The sequence below is a fragment of the Nannobrachium achirus genome (genome assembly GCF_963921795.1).
Source record: "Nannobrachium achirus genome assembly, chromosome: 2".
NCBI classification, from domain to species: domain Eukaryota; kingdom Metazoa; phylum Chordata; class Actinopteri; order Myctophiformes; family Myctophidae; genus Nannobrachium; species Nannobrachium achirus.
The window spans coordinates 52,072,318-52,097,317 of record NC_137811.1 but is presented as its reverse complement, the minus strand read 5'-3'; the positions used below and the strand labels follow the sequence as shown (position 1 = coordinate 52,097,317).

Below are 25,000 nucleotides of genomic sequence, written 5' to 3'. Positions count from 1 at the left end.
ACCCACGCCGTCCCCACCCTGCTGTTTTTCAGGACTCTGGCGTGTGGTGTGTTGCGGTGTGGATGGTTGAAATATCTGGCTGCTGGGTCGGTGCAGGATACAGCCAGGCTGATGGAAATCCCTGTGGTTAGTGTGGTTAGGGGGAGTGAGGGGCGTAAAAGCCTCCTGGATTTGGGAAGGACATTTTAAGTGCCTACAAGGAATATTCATAATATGAATAAATTGTAATTTACTTCAGCAGAAGGCATCGAGAGCTTTCCGTTCGTGCGTGCGTGTTAGTGAGCGTGTGTGTACATACGTGCATGTACTGTAGGCCCATACAGTATGTGTGTGTGTATGGTTCCCGAGGGTAAAGTGCTGGAGATAGCAGCCCAGGACTATTAGTTTGTGGTTAGATTGGCTGTGTTGTTGGAAGCAGGCATGACAGGGAGGTATTTATGTGTGTGTGTGTGTGTGGGTGTGGGTGTGTGTGTGTGTGTGTGTGTGTGTGTGTGTGTGTGTGTGTGTGTGTGTGTGTGTGTGTGTGTGTGTGTGTGTGTGTGTGTGCGCGTGCGTGTGTGCGCGTGCGTGCGTTCGTGCATGCATTACAGTATGTGTGTGCGTGTGTGTGACTGCGTGCGTGCTGTATGTGCATGTGTGTATGATAGTTTCTCTGTTTTTATGAATGTGTGTGTGCGTGCGTGTGCATCTCTACACTGAACCCATACACTGTCCAGAGTTAATGGGAATAGACTATGAGGAATAAGTACTACAGGTACTATATTTAATAGTCTTCCTGTTGCTTTTATGCTTCAGGCACTTTGTTCTTAACATACACAGTATTATATATGCCCTTCTGATGATTATCTGCTAGTGAATGAATGGATATCTTGCCTTTTCATCAGCAGCATTAAAGCCACAATCCATACTTGATGAATCTCACAAGGCACATACATTTTTCCTTAACCCTAATGTTAACCACAGGCTTTCATTTAAAAAAACAAACCTGCCCTTCTCTTTAATCCATGTTGAAATCACCCCATTACTGTATGTTACAGTAATGCAGCACACAAAAACCACAAACACTGTCTCTTACAGTTTTTTATTTCTAACTATGCTACTGTAAAATGTACTACTTGGTTTTGCCTCTGACAAGTGAACTTGCCTTCACCTTTAAAACAGGGGCTCTTAAACCTTTTCAGCTTGTGATACAAATGAACTAAATCTAGCTCTACACTGGGACCCAGGCTGTTTAAAATGAATGCTACTGAGGATTCACTAGAAACTGTCCCATGACCTAGTGTTTAACCACTTTAGACCCTCTATGCTTGGTAAAGCAGACCTGATTTCTACTGTACTTGATGATTTCTTTTTCCATCTACCTTAACTTTCTTCACCAAAAATAGGTGATCTACAAGCTCACAACGCGTCACTATTTTTAGTGAAGCCTTCCCCCAGATGCTGGGGTTCAAGTGGTTAAGAAACACTAAGCTAAACAGGTCATTTGGCGCATCAACCCTAAGGGAGTTATTAGCTACAGACAGGTTAACCTACACTCCTACAGTATTCAATGATTGATCAGAGAGACTTACAGACAGAGAGAGGGGGAGAGAGAGAGAGAGACTGATGAAAGAATGTGCTGTCTATTTCAATCCCAGGAGAAAACCTACACTTGGTGCTGTGTTTCTTCAATGCTGGGCTGGCCCTTGAGGAAATGAGACATTTTTAACAGGCCGGTCCTTGAGGACATTACCAGAGGAAGAGTTTGGGGTGGTGGAAAGTGAAAATTCTGTGTCATAAAGCAAAGGTTAAATATTGGCCACTCATCCAGGCTTCCATATCAATGATGTATTGTGTGCAAGCACACTTCAATTTTCCTCCTAGCAACATGGCAACGCATTTGTTTTCTTGGATTAACTTGAACGATTGATACTAAAAAGATGTTCCCACACGTTAAGAGAGTCATTAAAAGTCCATTGACATGCAATCACAGAGAGAGAGAGAAGGCTATTTATTCTACACTGTCTTTATCAGCTGCTGGCAGATCCTGTTCGCGGTCAAATACGTCTTCTTCACCCTAACTTGTGCAATAATGTAAAAACTAAATGCACCCTTGGTAATGATTAACCTACAGCCTTCGACAACCTGAAGGCCAGATATTTGGCTGCATGTGGAATTACTACAACGGAAGATGTGCTGTCACTATGGCAACGTGATACAAATGGCATATGAGTCAGTTGAGTGACTTGCTGAGATGCTCATCATCATCATTCTAGCTCCTCGGTTTGGGTTCCTGACAAATATAATAGTCATAAACAGGCAGGGTTACAGTCAATCGCTCAGTCACAGACTCTGTTGGATCTAGTCCACATCGCTGTTTGTCCGTGGTGCGTGAGTGTCGAGTGAAGAGAACTTGAGCTTCTTAAGGCAACGTGCCTCAGAGAATAATACCGTAATGAAAAATCCCTCATGTAATTATTAAAGGAATGCCTGTGTCAAGTCATAGGTTAGATATTGGCTGTCTGATGACTTTTAGGTGCTGGTCGACTAAACAGCTGCCAGACAGCGCTGGCTGATGGGAGTGACAAGACTGGCTTCCAGGTTTCACCCTCGCCTTCTGTCTCTGCTTATTCATCATTTCATACCTCCTCTGAACGGCGGAGAGGGAGTGGAGTGGAGTGGAGAGGTGGGAAGGCAACGAGATATACACAGTTAGCGAGAAAGAGAGGCTATCTGTGTGCGTTTGTTTGTGTCTTTTTAGTGTGCATGTATAGCGGTTCACTCCCTCTGTCTAGCAACATCATTCATGGAGTGTCAACAGATATACTGTAGAGTCCTTTGTGGAGATGTACTTTATACTATACTAGCCCTTACCCGTTCAAAGATATGAGCTCCAAAATGATGTGCAGTGTGTGGGTTATGGGATGTGCACTGTGCATACAGTATATGAGGGATGGAAAGTAACTTTAACTGGTGCTTGCATGATGTAGGAGCATCAATGTAAGAAACCCGTTTCGTTTAATGGCTACAGAGATACTGTGCCCCCCCCCCTCCCTTCCCTCCCCAGCCCGCCCGCCCACCCACCCGCCTGCACACACACCCGCCTGCCTGCACACACACACACCCGTTCAAAGATATGAGCTCCGAAATGATGTGCAGTGTGTGGGTTATGGGATGAGGGATGGAAAGTAACTTTAACTGGTGCTTGCATGATAATATGTAGGAGCATCAATGTAAGAAATACCCGTTTCGTTTAATGGCTACCCCCCCCCCCCCCCAGCCCGCCCGCCCACCCGCCCACCCGCCCACCCGCCTGCGCACACACACACACACACACACACACACACACACACACACACACACACACACACACACACACACACACACACAGAGAGAGCTGGTTAAACATGTTGCCTCATGCTAGATGCAGAATAGATGTGCCTCATGCTAGATGCAGAATAGATAGTAGATACACCATAAAAATGCTAATATACAGCATATGATTTGTGAAAGTGACAAACGGGCTTCACAGTTATGTCAGGTGTGTTCATATGCTAATGGTGATGCGATTTCAGATCAATTGCTCCAGCCACTGAGGAGAAACGCTGTGACAGACAGACAGACAGACAGACACTCACTCAGACAGACATTTGCAAAATTATAGTATAGATGTATGATTCTGGACAGGTCTGACACACTTCCACAATGATTTACACACACATACTCTCGCACGCATGCACACGCGGCACGCACGCACGCACGCACGCATGCATGCGCACACAAACACACACACACAACCTCACATGTACTTCCTTGATGTACTCTATCAGGATGGACTTCCCCACACCATAGGCTCTCTGTCATAGCTCTCATGCAGGTGTGCCTAACATGTTCTACTCCTCAAACATGACAACGAATTCTCTTACATTGTCAGGCAGGCCTGAACACAAGTGTTCTAGATTGCATACCCAACCAGCAGTCCCCAGGTTTATACTGCCTCATCACTCTTCACCTCCTCAGACCTCAGTAGTCAATCCCACATCATCTAGACTAGTGGTTCTCAACCTTTTCAGGCCGCGACCCCCAAAATAATCATATTTTAACTGACGAGCACTAAGAGTTGAGGAATTACATTTTGTATAACATGTTTCTATTGTGAAAATAGCAGATCTACATACGCCTCACGTTGCGAGGCGTATGTAGATCGTCTATTTTCACAATTTCTGCCTCTGTTTGTCAATTTGGCCAATGTTTAATTTGTCATTAATTAAAAAGTCCTTCAATTGTCACTTTAGCAGATACCCTCTATACACTTAAACTTTATCTTGGTTTGTTTACTGTTGCACATTCAGTTAATCATCTGGGGACCCACAGGTTTAGAACCACTGATCTAGACCCTGCATAACCCCAATGTTCCCCCTACCACACCCGTTGGACACCACCCCTCAGGAAGATGAGTTCAGGCTCATACTTTGCCAGGTCAATATTATGTTCAGGCTCGCACTGGGCCAGACCAATATTCAGTTTATGAGGAAATGGCAACATCCTCTCATTCACATTTGTTAACAAGTTGGTGTGGGAAGGAAGCCATTTCTATCAGCATAGCACACTTGACGGCCTTGATCTGTGATTAATAGGATGAGCTTCTAAAAGCCCAGAGCCTTCCAACCTACCTTATAATGCAATTAATCCTACAAAGCAATGGTAACGTAATATGGCCAATACAGTTTAAGATCGATTTGTGCTGTATAACCATGGGAGCCATTGTCTTTTTCGCAAACCCCACCATTGGGTCCCGATTCAACATTCTGGAAAACAATGTACTACATTCCCTTGCACACTCCGCTCAGCTCGGCAGCCAAGGATTTCATGAGAAGTACATTGAATGCCAAAGTTAGAACAATTTCTTTTTTTATAGCGCTGTACAGCTAAATCCTACTCATCGCTAAACCCCTGTGTTTAGAGCAGTTTGTTTTCTCACTCTCCCTGACATGCTGTGGGATTTTATTATGATTCCGTGGTGTATATCTGACAAGCCGACCGTCTATTATGATTCTGCGTGTGTTTATATATCTGAGTAATTCCTCCCTGTGTGTAGTTTGTCCCAGAGGAAGCTCCCTCACTGACATGAGGAGATTAATGTAATTATCATGTTGATGAGGACTGAGCTGCTCCAATCTGATGTTTGTTTTTCTATGTAAATCCCTTCAAACACAGCAATGTGTGAGCAGTTAAAGAAACACGCTTTTATCTACTCCAACAAGGCCAAGGCCTGGCCTTGAAATGTGTACATTTATGCTCCAGCAGTGGGTCCTACGCTGTGGGTTGGGATCCCAAATGGGCCACAAAAGCGTTTTCTGGTTTGCCTCTCCACATGGCATGTTTTGGTTGGATGAGTTTAAGTTGCCTTAAGTTGTGACAATGTGTTTTCAACGTAGGTTGAGGTTCCAGTGTGAAGGAGTTTATGAACTCCTGCTGTACGGTAATGTCAATTGCAGAATGAGGGTTTTCTTTGCAGATATTGTTTTAGATAGTTTACAGTAAAGACTCACAGGAAAGGTGGGAGACATGAGGATCTGCAAACAATTGTGAGACAACCTCAATCCCAGAGTGTCGTGAGTTGATGATATTCTAACTGTCTGTCTGAGCCACAAGGGCATCCAATGTTATTCATCTCAATAAAGATCATGCAGGTCAAATGCCTATTGTTATTGGGATTAATATGAACCATATTAAGTACAAAGCCAGTCCGCAGAAGTCACAGGTTCAACCATATTCATACTCTTGTCCCGCAAACCTTCTAAAACAGCTTTTATGGTATCCTTGAAAATGGATCTGTAGGTGGAAGTTTTACGATTTATCTCAAATGTTCCATTTGAAAATGCTGTATCCCATATCTCACTCCTGGAAATATCGGTATAAGATATGATACTGGGCATAACCTTTATATTATTCAGATATAACTGCTGTAACCTGTTTAAGAGCAATTCAAGGTCCCATTTGATCGTTCATAAACATTATGGAGAGAGTGAAAACTGTCCTGAAGCTGCAGGGTATATTAACCATTATATTTCTGGTAATATGGCTAATTTTATTGGCATTCCCCTTAAGGAACAGCTCACTGTAAATATTTCAACACCTCCAGGAAGGGCCAGCTCAGTTCGTTAAGCCATTTTGTTTCCCTTAAATGTAGTTTTGTATGTGTGTGTGTGTGTGTTGTGTGTGTGTGTGTGTGTGTGTGTGTGCGTGCGTGCGTGCGTGCGTGCGTGCGTGCGTGCGTGCGTGCGTGCGTGCGTGCGTGCGTGCGTGCGTGCGTGCGTGCGTGCGTGCGTGCGTGCGTGCGTGCGTGCGTGCGTGCGTGCGTCTGATCATCTTTTCAAGTCTATGGATTGTCTCCATGCTGTGCACCATGCTGCAACAATGCTCCAACCACACTATTACATGCTTCAGGAGCGCAACATCCAGGTTATTGAGACGGGACGTGCAGGACATTTCAGCACTCCACCATGATTTGCTTTGGGTCCCCCACGACCCCAATATATTATAGGGTCTATTGCTTAAACCCTACTATACTTCATTGACCGGGGTCCCCAGGGGTCTATACCTGTACTTGGTCACCACTTTTTTTCCCCGATACACCAAATCTCTTCACTGAAAATCTACAAATATAATTGTTGCAATTCAAAAATAGCAGATCTACAAGCTTACAATTCAGTGTGATGTGACACTTTGTTGTTAAACCCATGTTAGATCTTTTATATTATTTTATATTTCACGGCTTTTGTGGATTATCTTATATACTGTAAGTCTACTACTGCATCATGGATCTTTCCTATTGGTATACCAAGCCACTGCAGTTTCAGCTCTTTCTAAATGTAGTTTAAGGCAGACTATAGTATTTCTTGGGTCATCTTACTGCTACTGTCAAGAGAACAAAATTGGAATTATTCTCTCAGAGTCCCATTTGGGACAAGAGTAAACGTTGTTCATTGTTACAGTTACATGCATTGTATGTAAAAAGAAATAAAAAGTGGATACGTCTCTATAATGCTGACGATGCACTGTGGTGCCCTGTGACCTTGTGCTTTTCAAACAACCTTACCAATACTGTACCAGTAGATGAGTGAAGGCAGCTGTATTGTGGTGATATGTTTTGTGCGTTCTGCTGAATATTTAGGCTACAGTGTTGTTTCGTTACACAATATACAATACTGCGGTCGTGGGGTTATTGTACAGGCTTAACCCATGCTGCATTTGTCCTTTAGCTGAAGAACCTGTGGTTTCATTATAGTGAACCAAATCTCTCTGTAGCGAAGTGCTATGCTGTATTGTACATAGCGTTGTCAAACCAGTGGAGACATCCACATCAGTCATGTTGTCTGAGTTAGACTACAGTCAGCCCACAGCCTCTGGATGGGCTGAAGCTTAGTGACACTCTAATTGTGGTCACGGTTGGGGTGACCGAGGTCTCTTCTGGTCCTAATCTGTCTGTGATCAAGAACATGCCTTTCTTGTATGCTTATACTGTGTGTTTGTGCGTGCTTGCCTGCCTGCCTGCCTGCCTGCCTGCCTGCCTGCCTGCCTACCCGCCTGCCTGCCTGCCTGCCTGCCTGCCTGCCTGCCTGCCTGCCTGCCTGCCTGCTTGCCTACCCGCCTGCAAGCATGCATAGATACTGTATGTGCATGCATACAGACTACAGTACACACTCAAGATTATATGGTATAATCTAGTAGCATATGTGTGCATTTGTGTGCAGTGCACATACATGTGTCAGCCTGCTGAAAATACTACTGTGTGGGCTGTGTTGTTTGTCTCTGTGTACAGTATCCACGCTAGCAGTCACTTTGCATTGTCTTATGCTTCCAGGAGCCTGGGGCAGGGTTTTGTTTTTCAGGGGATTATTGATTTTTTTTTTTTCTCATACTGGGACAAGGTCTCTGTCCTTCCGAGGGTCCTGGACCACTGACTCCCTCACACCCCCGTGCGGTTTCCGCCCACTTCTCCTCCCAGACAGTGTGCCTTTTGTGTCAGCTCCCATCGTTCGACACAAGGCACTTGCCGCGTCTGTGTCTCCTGGAACCCTCGAGGCCCTGGCCGTCTCGGATGCCTCGGTAGAAACCGAAGGAGGAACTATGGAACCGATGTTAGTCAAGCATGAACCCCTTAACGTCTTGGCTGTGTGGACTGCGCGCCCGCACAATGCCTCCCCTTCTCTGTACCTTCTTCCAGCGCCCCCAAACCGCTTCTTAGACTTGCAAATCCGGACTTTGATGTTGCGCTCTCTCACTTCTTTTGTTTGGACAAGTCAGTCGCGAGAAGAGGAGCGCTGCAGACAGCTGTTAAAAGCCACCATAATTCCCTGGTGTTACACTGGTTCGCCCTCGCTGCACTGGCAAGGATGCTGTTGTGTCTCTCACTTCTCCCCCTTTCTTTTTTGCTTGTTTCACCCATCACTCACTCTTGCTCTCTCTCTTCCCTGTTTGTCATCTCTTTCTACCACTCTCACTCACTCCTGCACTATCACTCGATCTCTCCCCCCCCCCCCCCAAAAGCCAAAAGCTCTCTTTGTCAGCCCATGTCTCTAGGGTGCAAAGTATTCTGTGTTCCTTTTATTTTATTTTGTTGTCTGCGTGTAAACCTGTTTCTCATTTGTTAGGTGGCTGGCTCGCTCCCTGCTCCCAAAAGTCATTGCACCAGACAAGGCGAAGCTCTGTTCCCCATCCTCCCCTTCCTCCCTGCTGTCCAAATAATATGGATGGTGCATGTCTTCTTTTCCACCGTAGGGCTACAATGGGACTTGTTTTACAACCTCAGTGTTTACAAAATAAAAATATAAACCTCTCAAAAACGTTCAGCTAAGCTGCAAAATTGCCTCCTTTAGCGACAGGATTCAGAACATCTGGCATAAATGTAAGACTTCCATTAGGTGAAACATATCTGTAGGTAATTAACCAACTAAGCCCTGGCAAACCCTCTATGGCTGAATACATGTAATTGGTGCAGAGAGCTACCGTTGTGGTTCACTGTATAGTGCACTACCTCTGCTGTATGGTTCCAATCTGCCATGACAGTCAGTGTGAGGAGGGCTGAAGGAATGGTAGTAATGGGCAGACGACCGCTGCGGCTTTGTCTGCTGCTCCGCTGAGGATCCAGGAACGCTGATTGCATCCTCACCGCGGACAGACACTTAATTTTGTTTTGTGTGCACCCTAGCACATTCCTCTCGGAGGACAGTAGACGGCTAGCGGTTACAGAGGCATGAGTGACTCCTTCTGTCTGAGACCAGACAGCGGGTGTTGAGGGCTTGTGAATGTACATGTGTATCTGTCTGCCTGTGTGATGTACTGTCAGGGTCTCTGTACATAGGCTACATAGGTCTATACTTAATACTCTGCAGTCTTCAACAAGGGGGTCTGTGACCCCTAAAGGGTTCTCAGAGTTACTACAGGGCGGCCGCCAAATCGTGGTATGATTGGATGTCTTTTTTTCTACACTAACCACTTGTAATCTAGCATCCCTATTCTAGGTGGAATATTCACAGAAAATAGCCAAACTACAAGAAAATAGCCGATAGCAGAAAATAGCCGATCCACAACACGCTGCACTTTGCGTGTTTCATGTAGCGGGGGTAAACAGCAGACCAAGTACAGAGTGAAAGGTCAAAATGACTATCATTGAGGGTTTAAGACGTGACTAAAAATGGGAAAGTCCTGTTCTGGCGAAGCCCGAATTGGCGAAGTGGGGATTTGTCTCCTACCGTAGCGATCTGGCGAATCGATTGTCCACGACACTGCAAGCGGCGCGAAGGCCAGCGGACCTTGGTCCTGCTCTTCGCCCCCGAGCGCCGCAGGCGCGAGTGGCCGCGAAGAGCGGGCCAGGGCTGCGCGGCCGGCGGAGCGCCGCGCGAGTTACGAAGCCGTGGTGAATGCAATCGTTATATTTATGCCCAGGCCGTAAGGCCTGGGCAAGCGCACGATAAACGCCCTGTCCAGAAGACGTTCGCCAGATCGCTACGGTATCGGACATTTCCCCACTTCGCCAGTTCGGGCTTCGCCTAAAAGGTACGTGCCCCTAAAAATACACATGAACATGAATCCAAAATATGAACAAAAAACATTAATTGACCCAACACTGATGAAAATGCTGTCAAACAAAGTCCATGAATCTATATGAAAACTACAAAAAAGTAATCTGCAACACAGTTGTATACAATATGTTGTGGGGGTCCCTCTCTCTCTCTCTCTCTCTCTCTCTCTCTCTCTCTCTCTCTCTCTCTCTCTCTCTCTCTCTCTCTCTCTCAAGCTTTGGCCTGAAAAACATAGAAGACCCCTGCTCTACAGTATGTGCCCTTGTGCCTGTATGTGCGTTGACACTGACATTATCAAAGTAGACCTTTGACAGTTTGCGATGTGAGTGGTCTATTAATCAGGGAATTAAGTAATTGTTTATGTTCTGGCTTACTGACAGCTCATTGTCTTTTACAGGAAACCTTGCTGGTAATGATTTTCTCCAAGGACTAGAATTAGGCAACACACCAGTAGACATGACATCGTGTCCTTGATGGTATTTGGGTGGTTGATTGACTCACTGGGTATATTTTACAGTTTGGGCGGGTACTGTATGTGGTGGGGAGTTTTAGATATTCATACAATGTCAGAATGTGTCAGAAGCATGTTTGGGTTCTGTTACCATGGAAACTAGTTCCATGGTAACATACACATCTGCAAGGCAGTCACTGTTTAAAAAGACAGGAAATTGTCACATGTGTATCAGATCTATAGTGATTGGAGCTCTTCTTGTGTGACTGATGTTGTGATAAGATCTTAAAACGGCCTTAAACAGTCATTTGCAAAAGGTCTCCTATTTTGACGTCATTGTCCTGAGCTTTTGATGTTTGATTCAGCAGGCAGGTGTTACTTGTTACATCTTGGTCAGTCACCATTTCAACACCGTCTTTGATTTTTGAAAACATATCAAGTAAAAATGTCTTTTGTTCAACATTCAACAACATCCTTAACTGTCAGCTGTGAGGTATGTAAAGCAGGCCTGACCACCGCAATGCACGTAAGCCCACTGGTGATATCGGTGTCTTACTAATGTACCATGTGTGATACTTGTCATGCTAGTCATGATATGAGTCATGCCTTTTGAATTGAAAACATTATGTCAGTGTTACATCTACAACTGTGGTCAAATAACCGTACTACGGTCTCAAGGCTGTACTCTTTGGCAGTGACTACTAAGGTTCGCAGATGGGAAGAAACCTTGCATCTCTATATATGAATCCTATTTTATTTTATATAATTTACAATTACAATTTACAATTTAGGCATTTTGCATCTAGAGCAATTTACAAAGTGCAACATCTGAATAAACAGAGGTAAGTATTGAGCTCTAGTTAACACTTATGTTGCAATGATTTTTTCTCTTCAATGTCTCGCGTTGCCATGGTTACCATAGACTTCCATGTAATTGTGCAAGTGTGTAAAAAGTGCACGCCCATGCCTAGATGATGCACCACGTGTGTAGATGCTGTTCACAGCTTTCAAACAAAAAAATCCGCTTGGAAATCCGTTCAGGCATTCATGATTTATCAGCCATTATGTTTTCTTCAGATGTAAACAAACATGGCTGCCATGTTTGAAAGAATGGGTTGGTATGGGGGTTAAACATGCAATTTCGCGATCGCGATCATGCCTAATACATTTCTGGAGGTCCAAAAAAAAAAAATGATTTTTTTTTTTTTTTTTTTTTTCAAAAAACGGCCCAAACTCGGGAAACTCGGGGTTGGCACAGCACTAGTACCAATACAAACTCGGGAAACTCGGGGTTGGCACCATATGTGTTAATAAACAACAAGGTAAATAGTCACATCATGGAACAATAGTAACTCGAAAATACCAGGTGAACAATGATCTACAACAAGACTTAAAAATGTTTTGAAAGATTAGATAATATTGAAGCCAGGTTGAAAGTCCGTCTGTTGTTTTTTTCAATATTTAACCAATGAAAAGTATTAACAAGAGCTTGTGACATCTTGTACTAACACATTGGAAAACATTTTCCCTTTTCATTATAAAAAATATTTTGAACATACAGTAGGCCTACATGTTTTCTAATCTGACACCAACAATATCACAACCTATATTCAATTTTGAAAAAATACATTTAAAGGCTAATAAGTTATTGGTAATGAACGATTTTTGTTGTGCTCTTATCAGTTTCCTAGGATCAGATGCATGTAAATTACCTTGGAAAATGCAAAGTAAAACTTTATTACTGTACATGTAACTGTGGCTGGATTCATTTCCTATAATCATATCAATAATTGCGTCTAATAAATCCTAAGCAGATTGACTACTGGCGCCCAGTAATGTTCAAATTAAACTGCCCTTAATCACAGTCTGTCCCCGGGGATTGACAAGAAAGGTACAGAGAGAGTGAGAGAGACCTTCGGGATTTGTGTGTGATCTGGGCGTTTCTGATGTTTTTCTAATGTTTCTGATAAGTTGTTCAGGACCAATTACAGAGGGTGTGTGTCGGGAGTTCTTTGGAAACATGACTAATGTATTGGGAAAAAGATTAATGCTCTAATTTGCATACTTGGAACTGTGAGTGTTTCCTTCATCATGAATCAGACTGATGACATTATGTCTTCACAGACTTGAATCTAGACGATTGGTCAAATCATATTTAATATAATTAATATCAGATTATGAAACACCTCATTTTGAATGGAAATAAAGTTTTGCTTAGTCGTATTTTTGGTATATCTTTTAATACTAACTAACCAACAAATGTATATTTTAAAGGTTGTTTCAGTACAATGTCTCTGTCTGACAGAGTTACCGGTATTCACTTTCGCATAATGTCCTTTGTCACCCATCCACTTATACTGTGCAGTACTTTGAATGAACTTGGCCTCACACTTAATACAATGTCTCAAGTGGAATACTGGGCTTTGGTTCAGTAGATTAAAGTTGCTCCCATATGCTCCCAACATTTGGAACTGCAGTTGATCCACGTTATGTCCTTTGTTCTTTCACTTTGTCACAGCAGTCAGACAAGTGGCCAAGAAACAGAACCTCTTGCTTTTCATTCCTATTTGCCTACGTGTCCAGTTCATCTGTGTCACTGCTGTGTTTTTGTTTTGTTTCTTCACCACTTGGCTCAGGTCAGTGCCGAACTTAAACAAGAGCGGCAGCAGCCATTTGAAGTCTGAAGGGAGACGTTATTATGACTTCTCCCTGAAAGGTCAAGTTGAGCCACAGGCATGATAAAGTGGACTGAGAAACGAGCGAGAGAGGAGGGGAGGGTGCTGTTGAAATAACAAACCAGCCTTCTCAGGTAGAGCAGAGAGATCTAAGGTGGCCGCACGCCACAAGGTTTTAACCACAATTAACACCAAGCCAGCTCCACTCAAAGTCAAATCAAAGCAAAGATCTGGCTGTACACTAAGCCAGGGGCGTCATTTGGGGTCCCAGGGGATAGCAATTGCCACTCCCTATCATTCGCAATTAACCTCGAATTTAGTGCTTTAATGGATATGTTCTCCACCCTGAACATTTCTTGCAGATTAATCAGATTTTAGATTGCCACAGAGTGCTTACCCATACCCATCATTCACATGTAAAATGTGATTTACATACAGACATGTGTTTTTGTCTGCAACCATACAGTACATTCATTTGCCACTTTCAGCCTTGCATCCCTATTTTGGACATGTAGAACATTTTCGGGCTATTTAAATGACGCATCTCACTAAGGTTCACTCTACAGCACAGCTCTAAAGTAGATGCACAAGTACAAGGGAATATGGGAAGACTGAAAGACTTTCTCAAAGCACCATTGTCTTATGAATTTTGTGGTATACACACACACACACACACCCCCAGTGCTCCAACCTTCACCACCTGCCAGTATACACCACTTTACCCCCATCCCCCAGTCAGCAACTCCACTGAGAAGCAGATCTGAGAAATTATGTCATTTCCACTGAGCCGAGACTGAGAGAGGAGGACCGATGTGGACGAAAGTGAATTCAGGCTTTGATTAAGCGTGTTATTGTAATGAAATCTGTCTTCAAACGGCGAGGCGAGCCTGAAGTGGAGAGAAACACAGAAGGTCCTGACCAGGGGCTCCCCTGCGCCCTCTGACCCTGGGGGTAATTTGTTTTTCTTTTAACAGATTGGCTAAACGTTCGGCACATTGAAGCGAACAGCCAAAGTGTAAATCTTCAAAAATGCTGTTCAGTGTTTCAACCTGGCTGCTACTCCTCTGGGAGCCCCTCCACCTCCATTCCACCCTCTCTCCATCCTCACTCCCTCTGTCTTTCTACTCTCTTTCTCTCTCTCTCCCCCCCATGTTTGAAGTTGCGTTGGCAGCCGTGCTGACACAGAGAGTTCAGTCAGGTTGGAGGTCAGTCTCGCAGCCTTGAGAGAGGAGGGATCTTTTAGATGTGGCTGCATATTTACCATTCTGCTCCTGTATTGTTGCTATCATCCCATGACTAAACTCGCATTGTTTGACAAATGAATTTCCTTGTCATGTAGCACTCAACATCCTGCAGGGAGACGATCTGTGCATGACCTCACTCTAACACAGATGTGCTTCAGGCGAGGATGGACATTTGACCGACCTTTTGAGACATTAGGGTGTGTTTAGGGTATATTTACTCTATAGGGGCTATAAGGATGGCAACATCCCTCCGTCCATCCTTCCATGCGTCCATCCGTCCCTAGAATAATTTGGACCTAAACGAGATATCTTGAAAACTACTGGATGTATTGCCATGGAATTTGCTGTGCATGTTCCATGCTCAGTTACCTTTCTGTAACTTTCACCTCAGCTCTATGTTTTAGTAGTGTCAACAAAAGTATAGCTGCTGTATCGTTTAAATGTAAAGTCACACAGTACTCGATACCCTCACTGAAGCTTTATTGTTTGCCCCACCCCGTGAATAATTGTTTGGAAAAGACAAGTACAATTACTGTTCTGTACAGATTAGATTCAGGACTTCTACCATGGCTACCGGTAAACAGATGTTTGTATTCCAAATGCTATAGCGTTTGTCTTCTAAGGGCTGTGTGTGTGTGTGTGTGTGTGTGTGTGTGTGTGTGTGTGTGTGTGTGTGTGTGTGTGTGTGTGTGTGTGTGTGTGTGTGTGTGTGTGTGTGTGTGTGTGTGTGTGTGCGAGCGTGCGTGCGTGCGTGCGCATGCTTATTTTTACCTCTCAACACATTATTGCATTCTGCCCTTTAGTGATGGTACCAAGCTGTAATGGCTGACAGGCAGACTCTTATTTAAACATGGGAGAACGGGGCAAGAAACACGCGCACGCATGTACACAGACACACACTCTCACAAACACACGCGCGCACGCACGCACGCACGCACGCACGCACGCGCACACACACACACACACACACACACACACACACACACACACACACACACACACACACACACACACACTCACAATCACACTCACACACTCTCTGTCTCTGTCTCTCTCTCTTATGCAACTGTAATGAGCTTCTACATCAGCTACTTTCCAGCCACCAGTGGGGTTATTGTGTGTGACCTTCTCTCTGTACTTCCAGCAGCAAACAGCAGCAGCCCCTCACAGTCTATGTTACTCAGCAGCAGTAAACAGGAACTTTGTCTTTCTTCTCTGCCCAACTAAATCTTCCAAACAAAGACTTTCTTTGTTTACGTGCCTTTTGCTCTGGGATAAATAGGGGCAACGAGACTAACCTCTTTCTCTCTCTCTCTCTCTCTCTTGTCTCTCTCTCTGTCTGTGTTTGGCTGTTTGTGTTTGTGTGTTTGCCTGTCCTGTCCTACAGCTGTTGCACATCTGCATCGAGGGCTGGGGGAACTGGCGCTGGTCAGAGGCCTTCAGTGTGGACAATGTGGGGACTCTGCTGAGGACCATTCAGTATAAAGGACGCACCGCCTCACTGATAATCAAGGTGGCGCAGCTCAATGGAGTCCAGAAACAGGTACCGTTACTACCGTACCACACCACAGGTGGTCTTACACTAGGTAGCAGATATGGCAGTGATATTGATGGGTATGCAATGCATCTTGCACCTCAGCGCATTAAAATCCAAAATAATGGAGAAAACTCAGTGTCGATGCATCCCGGGACACATTTTTACCCTGATAATGCCACATTTTGAATAACAAATCCATGTTTTAAAAAAAAGAAAAACTACATGTTTTATGAAGTCCATGCAAGTCTATAATGCGTTATATAATATGCCTACAGTTGCATTATAAACAGTTTAAAACATTGTATAATTGCGACCGTCAGGGAGCAGTTTACTATGAAAACCTCCACCGGCCGTCCGTCCGTCCGTCCGTCACACGTCACACGTCACACCTTTGCCCTGCTCATATCTCCGCATCAGTATGACATCACACCACATGTGTACACAAACCTTTGTGTACGTTGCTGTGGCAACAGTCTGTTGTTGCTGGTCTGGTCTGTTAGCAACCACCTTAGCAACCATGGTTTTACCCTAGCAACCAACTGTTTACCCTAGCAACCAACTGTTTACCATAGCAACCATGTTTTTTTACCCTAGCAACCAACTGTTTACCATAGCAACCAGATACGCAGAGCAGGGATCTCCATATATGGGCATAAACAGGTGACATCACACTGATGTCAGATACTCAGAGCAGGGATTTCTCCATAATATATGGGCATAAAAGGGATTCTGTTAGGGATCTCCATATATGGGCATAAAAGGGATTCTGTTAGGGATCTCCATATATGGGCATACAAGGGATTCTGTTAGGGATCTCCATATATGGGCATAAAAGGGATTCTGTTAGGGATCTCCATATATGGGCATAAAAGGGATTCTGTTAGGGATCTCCATATATGGGCATAAAAGGGATTCTGTTAGGGATCTCCATATATGGGCATAAAAGGGATTCTGTTAGGGATCTCCATATATGGGCATAAAAGGGATTCTGTTAGCTGTTAGTGATCTCCATATATGGGCATAAAAGGGATGCTGTTAGGGATCTCCATATATGGGCATAAAAGGGATTCTGTTAGGGATCTCCATATATGGGCATGAAAGGGATTCTGTTAGGGATCTCCATATATGGGCATAAAAGGGATTGTATCCCAGATGATGCCCTGTTAAGAGATCCACACTAACAGAATCCATATATGGTCCTACCGACAGCTGCTATAAGCCAACCCTGGCGATAAGGTCTGAGTCGAAGAAATGCTTCTTTCCTGGCAAGAATTGCCCCTTTATACTGTAGGGCTCGTTTGTGTATTGTATGACATCACGCCACATCATCGGCTGAGGACTGTGTGATGTCATCATATCTCCATATATGGAGACATAAGTTGCTCATGTCCAAATATGGGCTGGTGAGGTCAGACTTAGTGTGATGCGTAGGTTATCTCCATATATGGAGATTCAACTTCAATGAGTAACCATGGCAAACTGTCAACTGCCCGTATGTCTTGATAATTGGTAAAACAAACTTTTGGCCTATTTGTGGAGATAAGCGACCAACGGTCGCTTATCTCCCGATTAGGGAGTCTTACTGGTCATAACACATTATAAAGACGTTTATAATGTCACAAATCGTAGTTTTTAATTGGAACATAGTTTCACAGTTGTAATACATTATAATAATTTTATACTGCATTGTAATCACTGTTGTAATGCATTATAGAGTGATTAAACATAGCATCAATCTATGCAAGAACAACTTACAAAACATTTGTGCCTACACCTCCAGGCTTAAATCTCCAATGACCACTAATGCAATAACTTATACTCTTGTGCAGTTGGACCTTAACCATACAGTAACTTCATAACTTGTGGAACTGGCAAATTGAACCTAACTGCCTTAGATATAATATAGCTAAGGTCAGTTAATATAGATTTAAGGTTAATATTATTATTAGATACAGTAGAATATTGAATTGAACTCTAAATGATTCTGTATGAGAATTGGTGATCTGAGTAGATCAAATGTTATCCATTATTACACCATATCACAGATGCTTTCTTCATTCAGTAAACCCTAAAAGTCTTTGAACAAATCCATTAATGTACACAGTAATCTGTACATTCAAATAATATTGAAAAGGGTCTTGCAGAGATCGGGTTCCTTTCCTCAGGCCTGTTTGTGTGTGTCCACGTCAGTGCAGAGGCCTGGTCTCTCATGTCTGAATAAGCGACCTTTCTTCTGCCCCTTTGATGCTGGGTTATATGATTCCACCATATGACATGTTATGATATGGTTTCTCTTGTGACAATAACTGTTCAATATTAGAGTCGCAGTGCTTAAACAAAAGCTTGTTTAAACCTAAAGCCACTCAAAGGATATTTGGCCTGTTTTCACCACACAGAAGAACACAGACAATGTGTTTGTCTTAGAGCGCCAGTGATCCGTGTTAACGAAAAGCTTGCCACTTTACACACAGTGGAAAGAAATCTGGGAAACCGTGTTTGAACCCCAAACCCCCCCCATCTCAGAATCTAACTTTTTTTCATTCCCCAAAAAGCGAGTTGCCATCGGATGAGTGCGGTGACACTTTGTTATGTAAATATTGTCAAGTGTCACACATGTCGTCCCCCTGGCCCCACAGACAAAACAAGACTCTGCCTTTCTTGCATTCCTATCTCAGCCTGTTGCCGGCTGGGTTTACATCTTGTTCCCATTGGATCCAATGATAGGTTATGAGTGTTGGTCACATCCAATCCACAACACAAACCCTCAGACGAGGACAGCGGCCTCCACTGAGGAGGATGTTGGCTCACGCCTGCGTGAACATACCTCATTTTGTTGTGTTTTGCTTTTTTGCCGGGCAGGACAGGGGGTTGGTTTCTTTCCCTACACAACTGGATTCTCCCTCCCTCCCTCCCTCTCTTTCTCTGTTTGTCTCCTTCCTCCTGTGTTTTATAATGGTGTCCCGTTTTATTGTTCATATTGCAGCCTTCTGTTCGACCGCTGTTGAAAAATCCCCCTCATATAAATATACATATGTATGTTGTCTGCACGCATGCACGCACACTCACTTGCACACTCAGGCTCTCAGACATTATTGCCGGAGAAATGATCGGTGTGAATCTAGATGCTTCATGTCACTGGCGTTCGCGGACATGGCTGCCTGTGAATTCCCCGGCCTACGCAGATGTGTTATTTTATGGCTGGTGTCGGGTTTGTTTGTACACAAATTAACAGCTTAAGCCCAACATACTTCGTCGTACAACAAATAGCTAAAGTAGACAATCTAAAAACGTGTATATCTGAAATTGTAGCTATTAAAATGTATATGTTTTTCTCTCTTTCTTTATCCCCATCCTTGTACACTTATTGTCTTTCTTATTTGCATCCATCTGTGTATTGATTGAGAGCGATATAATGGACAGCCGGAGATAGACAGTGCACAGCAAAATCCTGATTGTTGATTTAAGTCTGAGAGCTTAAAAACGAACCCTTACACTTTTGCTCGCGTGTGCAAACATTATCTGGTGACGTCAGTGAGAGGTCTGTGAAGGGATATAAAATAAATGATTGATTACCAAGAGAAGGGAGGCTTCACTCATTAGAGGCCAAGCTCTCTCTCCACACGATTATTATCACTGACACACACACACACACACACACACACACACACACACACACACACACACACACACACACACACACACACACACAAATGGTGGTGGAAACAATCAATTCTGAACTCAATTAGATGTGTCATCCCCAGATGAGGATTCCCTGGTGGTTGTGGCTTGGCATTGTTGGGAGTATGTGATGGTATTGTGTGTGCGTGCATGTGTGTTTGTGTGCGCGCGCGCTACGTGTCACGAAAAGAATGGAAAAGAATGTAAAAGGTCCATGATCACCAGGAGAGGCTTGTGTGTGTGACAGTGGCCTTAGAAGACTATCAGGCATGAAGGCAGTAGTCAGTCTCTAACTCTCTATAGAGCAAGCCTTTGATAAGAACAGAGACTACAGCAGGCAGGCTGCAGAATAGAGCATCCCTGGGACTCATTTAGAGTTTCTCTAACTTTTAAATTTCAAGGTGTCCCCTTAACTCTGACGGTGTACAAATGGAATTAAATGGACCATTTTGGGTCCATTTGGTTCCATTTGTATGCTGTTAGTGTTACAGACTTGTATGGGCCAATTTAGACCCCTATAAAGGAACCCATAAAGTCCCTGGAATCCACTTTGAGAAGCACTGATTTAGACGGTGAGGGAATCTTGAAGCCAGCAGTTGCAGCCAGTGAGAAAGCTTTAAGATGTGATGCCAACAGCAGCACTGATCTATGCCACTGACTTACAGCACCACATGTACCTGCTGCTGCTAATCCAAAACAATCAATGTGCACGCACCCCTTCTGTTAAGACTCAACAATCTCTTCACTGATTCCATCAATATAGGTTACTAGATGAAAGTTAAGAACAATAAGAGGTGTAACAGTTAATCAAACAAATTGATTTAATATATATATATATATATATATATATATATATATATATATATATATATACCAGTAAGACTCCCAAGGGCGGAAAGCGACCTCGCCCTAAAGAACTACTGTAACAGATATCAGAAATACCAGATTCTGCAAATGCGTACATTCGCAGGACTGAATTTGCACAGGACGGAATTCATTTGCAAGTGCAAGATTCGAGTTGCAGCTGGTTGTTAAAGTTGGACTGGTTATATGTCCATATATGGGCATTCCAAGATATGGGCTTAATATTGATGGCATAAAAGGGATTCTATTGTATGGGCATTCCCAGATATGGGCTTAATATTGATGGTCATAAAAGGGATTCTATTGTGGTTGGGCATCATCTGGGAATCAGATGTAGAGAGCAGGGATCTCCATATATGGGCATGGGCATAAAAGGGACAAGGACATCATTCATTTGCAAGTTTGACTCGTGTCGCGGCAACCACACTGGTTAAACTGACACAATATGTCCATATAAGGGCATTCTAAGATATGGGCTTAATATTGATGGCATAAAAGGGATTCTATTGTATGGGCATTCCCAGATATGGACTTAATATTGATGGGTATAAAAGGGATTCTATTAGTGTGGTTGCCCTAACAGGGCATCATCTGGGAATCAGATGTAGATCTTTGATGAGGTCATGTCACAACAATGTGATGTCACAATGTCAACAAACAGGTCAGCAGCTATTGTATGGGTATTCCCAGATATGGGCTTAATATTGATGGGCATAAAAGGGATTATATTAGTGTGGTTGCCCTAACAGGGCATCATCTGGGAAACCGATGTAGAGGTCAGCTCCATATATATGGAGATCTAGGTGATGATCCTGTCGTCTACATGTATGGATAATCCAGGGTTTGATCTTTGATGAGGTGATGTCACACAATGTGATGTCACAATGTCAACAAGATTGAGGCGTTACAGAAGGAAGGAAGGATGTACGGACAAGATGTGCCGGTTTTCATAGTTCACTGGGACCTATGGTCGCAATTAATAAAAAATAATCTATTTTGGGGGGGTTGAATTTTTTCCTCAAAATGTTTAAAAACAAGAAAATATAGCAGATCTACAAATCCGTGTATAACCGTAGCTAATCAGAGAGGGGGAAAAAGGGGCAATAAATGGTAAGACATAATTCATTTCCGAGCTGATTCCTCATGACTCGTGTCACGTAACAGCGGAAATGACGGTCCATCATGGATGCCACCTCATTTGTCAGGTCGCTGACAATGGCTTCTTTCGTGATATCATATTACTGCCTCCTTGCTCTGAGCAGTGACATTTAATGAAGTTCATATGCGGCTGGAATGCTGCATGTTTAACATATACTCTATACAGATGCACTATATACAGTACAGCAAGATTTTAATGGCATTCATTTTGACTTAGACTCAGACAACCAAAGATCTCTGCCTGCTGATACCGTATGTCTGGGGAAATCTAAATTCAATGAATGCGCTTGGATGCCAAGAGAAAACCACCATTAACAAACCTATAGCCACTGCTTTGAAATCTAATCCTGATACCATCCCATATCATATGAAGGAACTCCCTACAGTCTTTAGTTTGCATTGGTTCTGTGATGCTGCTATTTTTTTAAGACGTGCCGTGAGCCAAATCACTGAATTTAGATGTCACCATATGTACAATATCAGTAACTCTGATCGCTGCACTGACTAATCTCCCACTGTTCCTCCCCTCCATGCCCCCCCCCTCCAGATTATCATCTGTGGGCGCCAGGTGATGTGCAGCTACCTGGGTCAGGACATTGAGCTGCGGGTGGTGCAGCATTACGTGGGGCCAGATGGTCAGACGGTGGTCAGGGAGCACTGTGACTGCCTAGAGGCGGGGGCCAAGCTGCCCTCCTACGTCCTGGAGGACGCAGAGATGACGGAGCTGTGTGTGAGGGCCAGGGGAGACGAGGACTGGTCCCAGGACGTACGGCTGGAGAAGAGGCAGAAGGATAGCACCAGCTCTGTGGTGCAGGTACTGTATGGTAACAAACCAACACACTCATACTTGATTGGCAAGACACATGTATTTGCTGAATAGTATGCATAATTTGAGAGAGTAGGGAGACGGGAAATGAGAGGCTGAGAGAGGAGAGACATGAGTGTACGGGAGTCTGATTCAAACTCCAGTTCTGTCTCACAACTCACAAGCAGCATACAGTATGGTCAGAGCACTAGCTGGCTCTGCCACTAAGCACTCCAGAATGTATGCATTTGCAGAATCTGGTATTTCTGGTATCTGGTACAGTAGTTCTGTATTGCTGGTATTAAAATGTATTCACCTGGTCTCCAGACTCCCCACCACACTCTTAGAAGTCTCATGCTGTACACATCCACATACAGCAGCAGTTGGAGCTCTGACTATAGTGCAGTAAAGAGTTGTCTAATTTATCAGTCTTATGGTGCCTTCAAACCTGAAGAGATATATTTGTTTCCAGTCACTTAAATCGCTTCAATTTGGTAGCGCTGGAAAAAGATTATGTCCCGTTGGGATCAAGGCGAAACACTCAGTTCCAAAACCAAACACCCCAAACGTTTCTGTGTCTCTGGACAATATCAACATCGATTGGCTGTCAGGAGGCGATGGGTGGAGTCGGGGGGAAGCGAAGGTCGATTCACTTGGATTTTTCCAACTGGGGCGAAGATAGCGAGGCGACTGTTCACGTCGTTTGCGCCGCCCTGTTCACGCTGCTCCCGCTTGCGTTGCGCCTGGTCACACGTTGTCTCGTCTTTGCATTAACTTTGTATGTAAGCGTGCTGCTCGAACTATCCAGGTTTGAACGCACCATTAGGTGGGCAAGAGACAGACCGATAGAAAGAGCAGACAGACAGACGGACACGCACGTGCACACTCAAACATACAGTGCACTCCTCAGTCCACACTCTTCCAGTGTCTATGTTTAGAGCCGGTGACAAGACCACCAAGTGCGACCGGATCCCCGTCTCTCTCTCTCTCTCTCTCTCTCTCTCTCTCTCTTCTCCACAGTCTCCTGGGTGGTCACAGTGGCAGAGAGCCTCCATTCAGCTGCTGCTACTCCAGTAGAGAGCAGATTGAGATCTTCATGTCAGATAGGCCTCTTCCATCAAAGGCCCTCCACTTTCCAACCCATAACCTCTGAGATGTTGAGAGGCAGAAAATACAGTTTATACGCTCTCATAACAACACTAACCATAGGCAGGAAACACTGGCTGATACTGTATGTGGGCAATGGAGGAGGAATGCTTTGAACACACTTTCACACTGTTGGATCAATGCCAACTTCTCTCTCCTCTTTCTATTCAGTTGTCTTTAGTACTCTGTACACTCCCTTGCTCTCTCTCTCTCTCCATCCCTCTCTTTCTCTCTCTCTCTTTCTGTCTATTTCTCCCTCTCTCTTTTTGGAGCTGTGTGGAACACAAGCTCCCTATACGTGGCGGTGTGTGTCTGTCTGTCTGTCTGTCTGTCTGTCTGTCTGTCTGTCTGTATGTAGCCTCTGGTGTAGCCTGAGTACCCTGGGTGACCAGAGAGGTGCTGTTGAGTCTAGCCTGCCCTGAGCATCAACTGCAATACACACACACACACACACACACACACACACACACACACACACACACACACACACACACACACACACACACACACACACACACACACACACACACACACACACACACACACACACACACACACACACAGCTCCACTTCGAACAGAGGTTCGATTTTTTCTGTACCTCTACCACCTACCACCTCTGTCCCCTTACTACTATCTCTGTCTGTTTTCCTCCCACTTGCCGCTGCATCTTCTGTGTGTGTGTGTGTGTGTGTGTGTGTGTGTGTGTGTGTGTGTGTGTGTGTGTGTGTGTGTGTGTGTGTGTGTGTGTGTGTGTGTGTGCGTGCGTGCGTGCACATGCGTGTGTGCATGCATAAGGACATTGATGACTGTTGTCTCCTGTCTCTAGATCAGTGATTCATTGCACATAATGGAAGTCTGGCTCTGAATGAGAGAGAGAGAGGAGTATCCCTGATCTCACTTCTCTTCTCATCTTTGTCTTTCCATTTCACTCTCGTCTCCCCCTTTATGTTTCTCTGTCATCCTCTCTATCTTTCTTCCATCTATCTACTTCCTCCTCTTGTGTCTATCGTTCCCATCACCTATTCCAGCTTCTCGTCCTGCTACCCCATCTGCGTCTGTTTTCTGTGTACTTAAACCCTCTCTCTCTCTCTTTCTTCCTCTCCACTGCCCACGCATTCATTTTCTCCTGAATCTCCTCCATCTCCTTTCTCCTCCCATCTTAACTAACCTCTGCTTTTTATCTGTCCTTCCTCTTACACTAACCATGGCTCTTTCTGCCATCTCATTGCTGTTTATCTTTAACATCTGGCCAAGTACAGAAGGTCATTCTGACCTTAGTATTTCTTATTTCTCAAAGCGAGTGTTCCTGTACGATCAGACCCAAAGTGTTTCAGAGAGAGAGAGAGAGAGAGAGAGAGAGAGAGAGAGAGAGAG

The 25,000-nt window shown here is 44.1% G+C and overlaps 1 protein-coding gene across 1 annotated transcript in view; it reads left to right on the top strand.

The window, feature by feature from the left end:
- The window catches only part of vps13b (vacuolar protein sorting 13 homolog B), a 495,502-nt gene that overhangs the window by 426,983 nt on the left and 43,519 nt on the right, over nt 1-25,000 (top strand). Inside the window, exons 47-48 of the mRNA XM_080748468.1 lie at nt 15,825-15,980; nt 22,222-22,488. Coding sequence (XP_080604594.1) covers nt 15,825-15,980; nt 22,222-22,488 — 423 coding nt within the window. The remainder of the gene's footprint in view (nt 1-15,824; nt 15,981-22,221; nt 22,489-25,000) is intronic.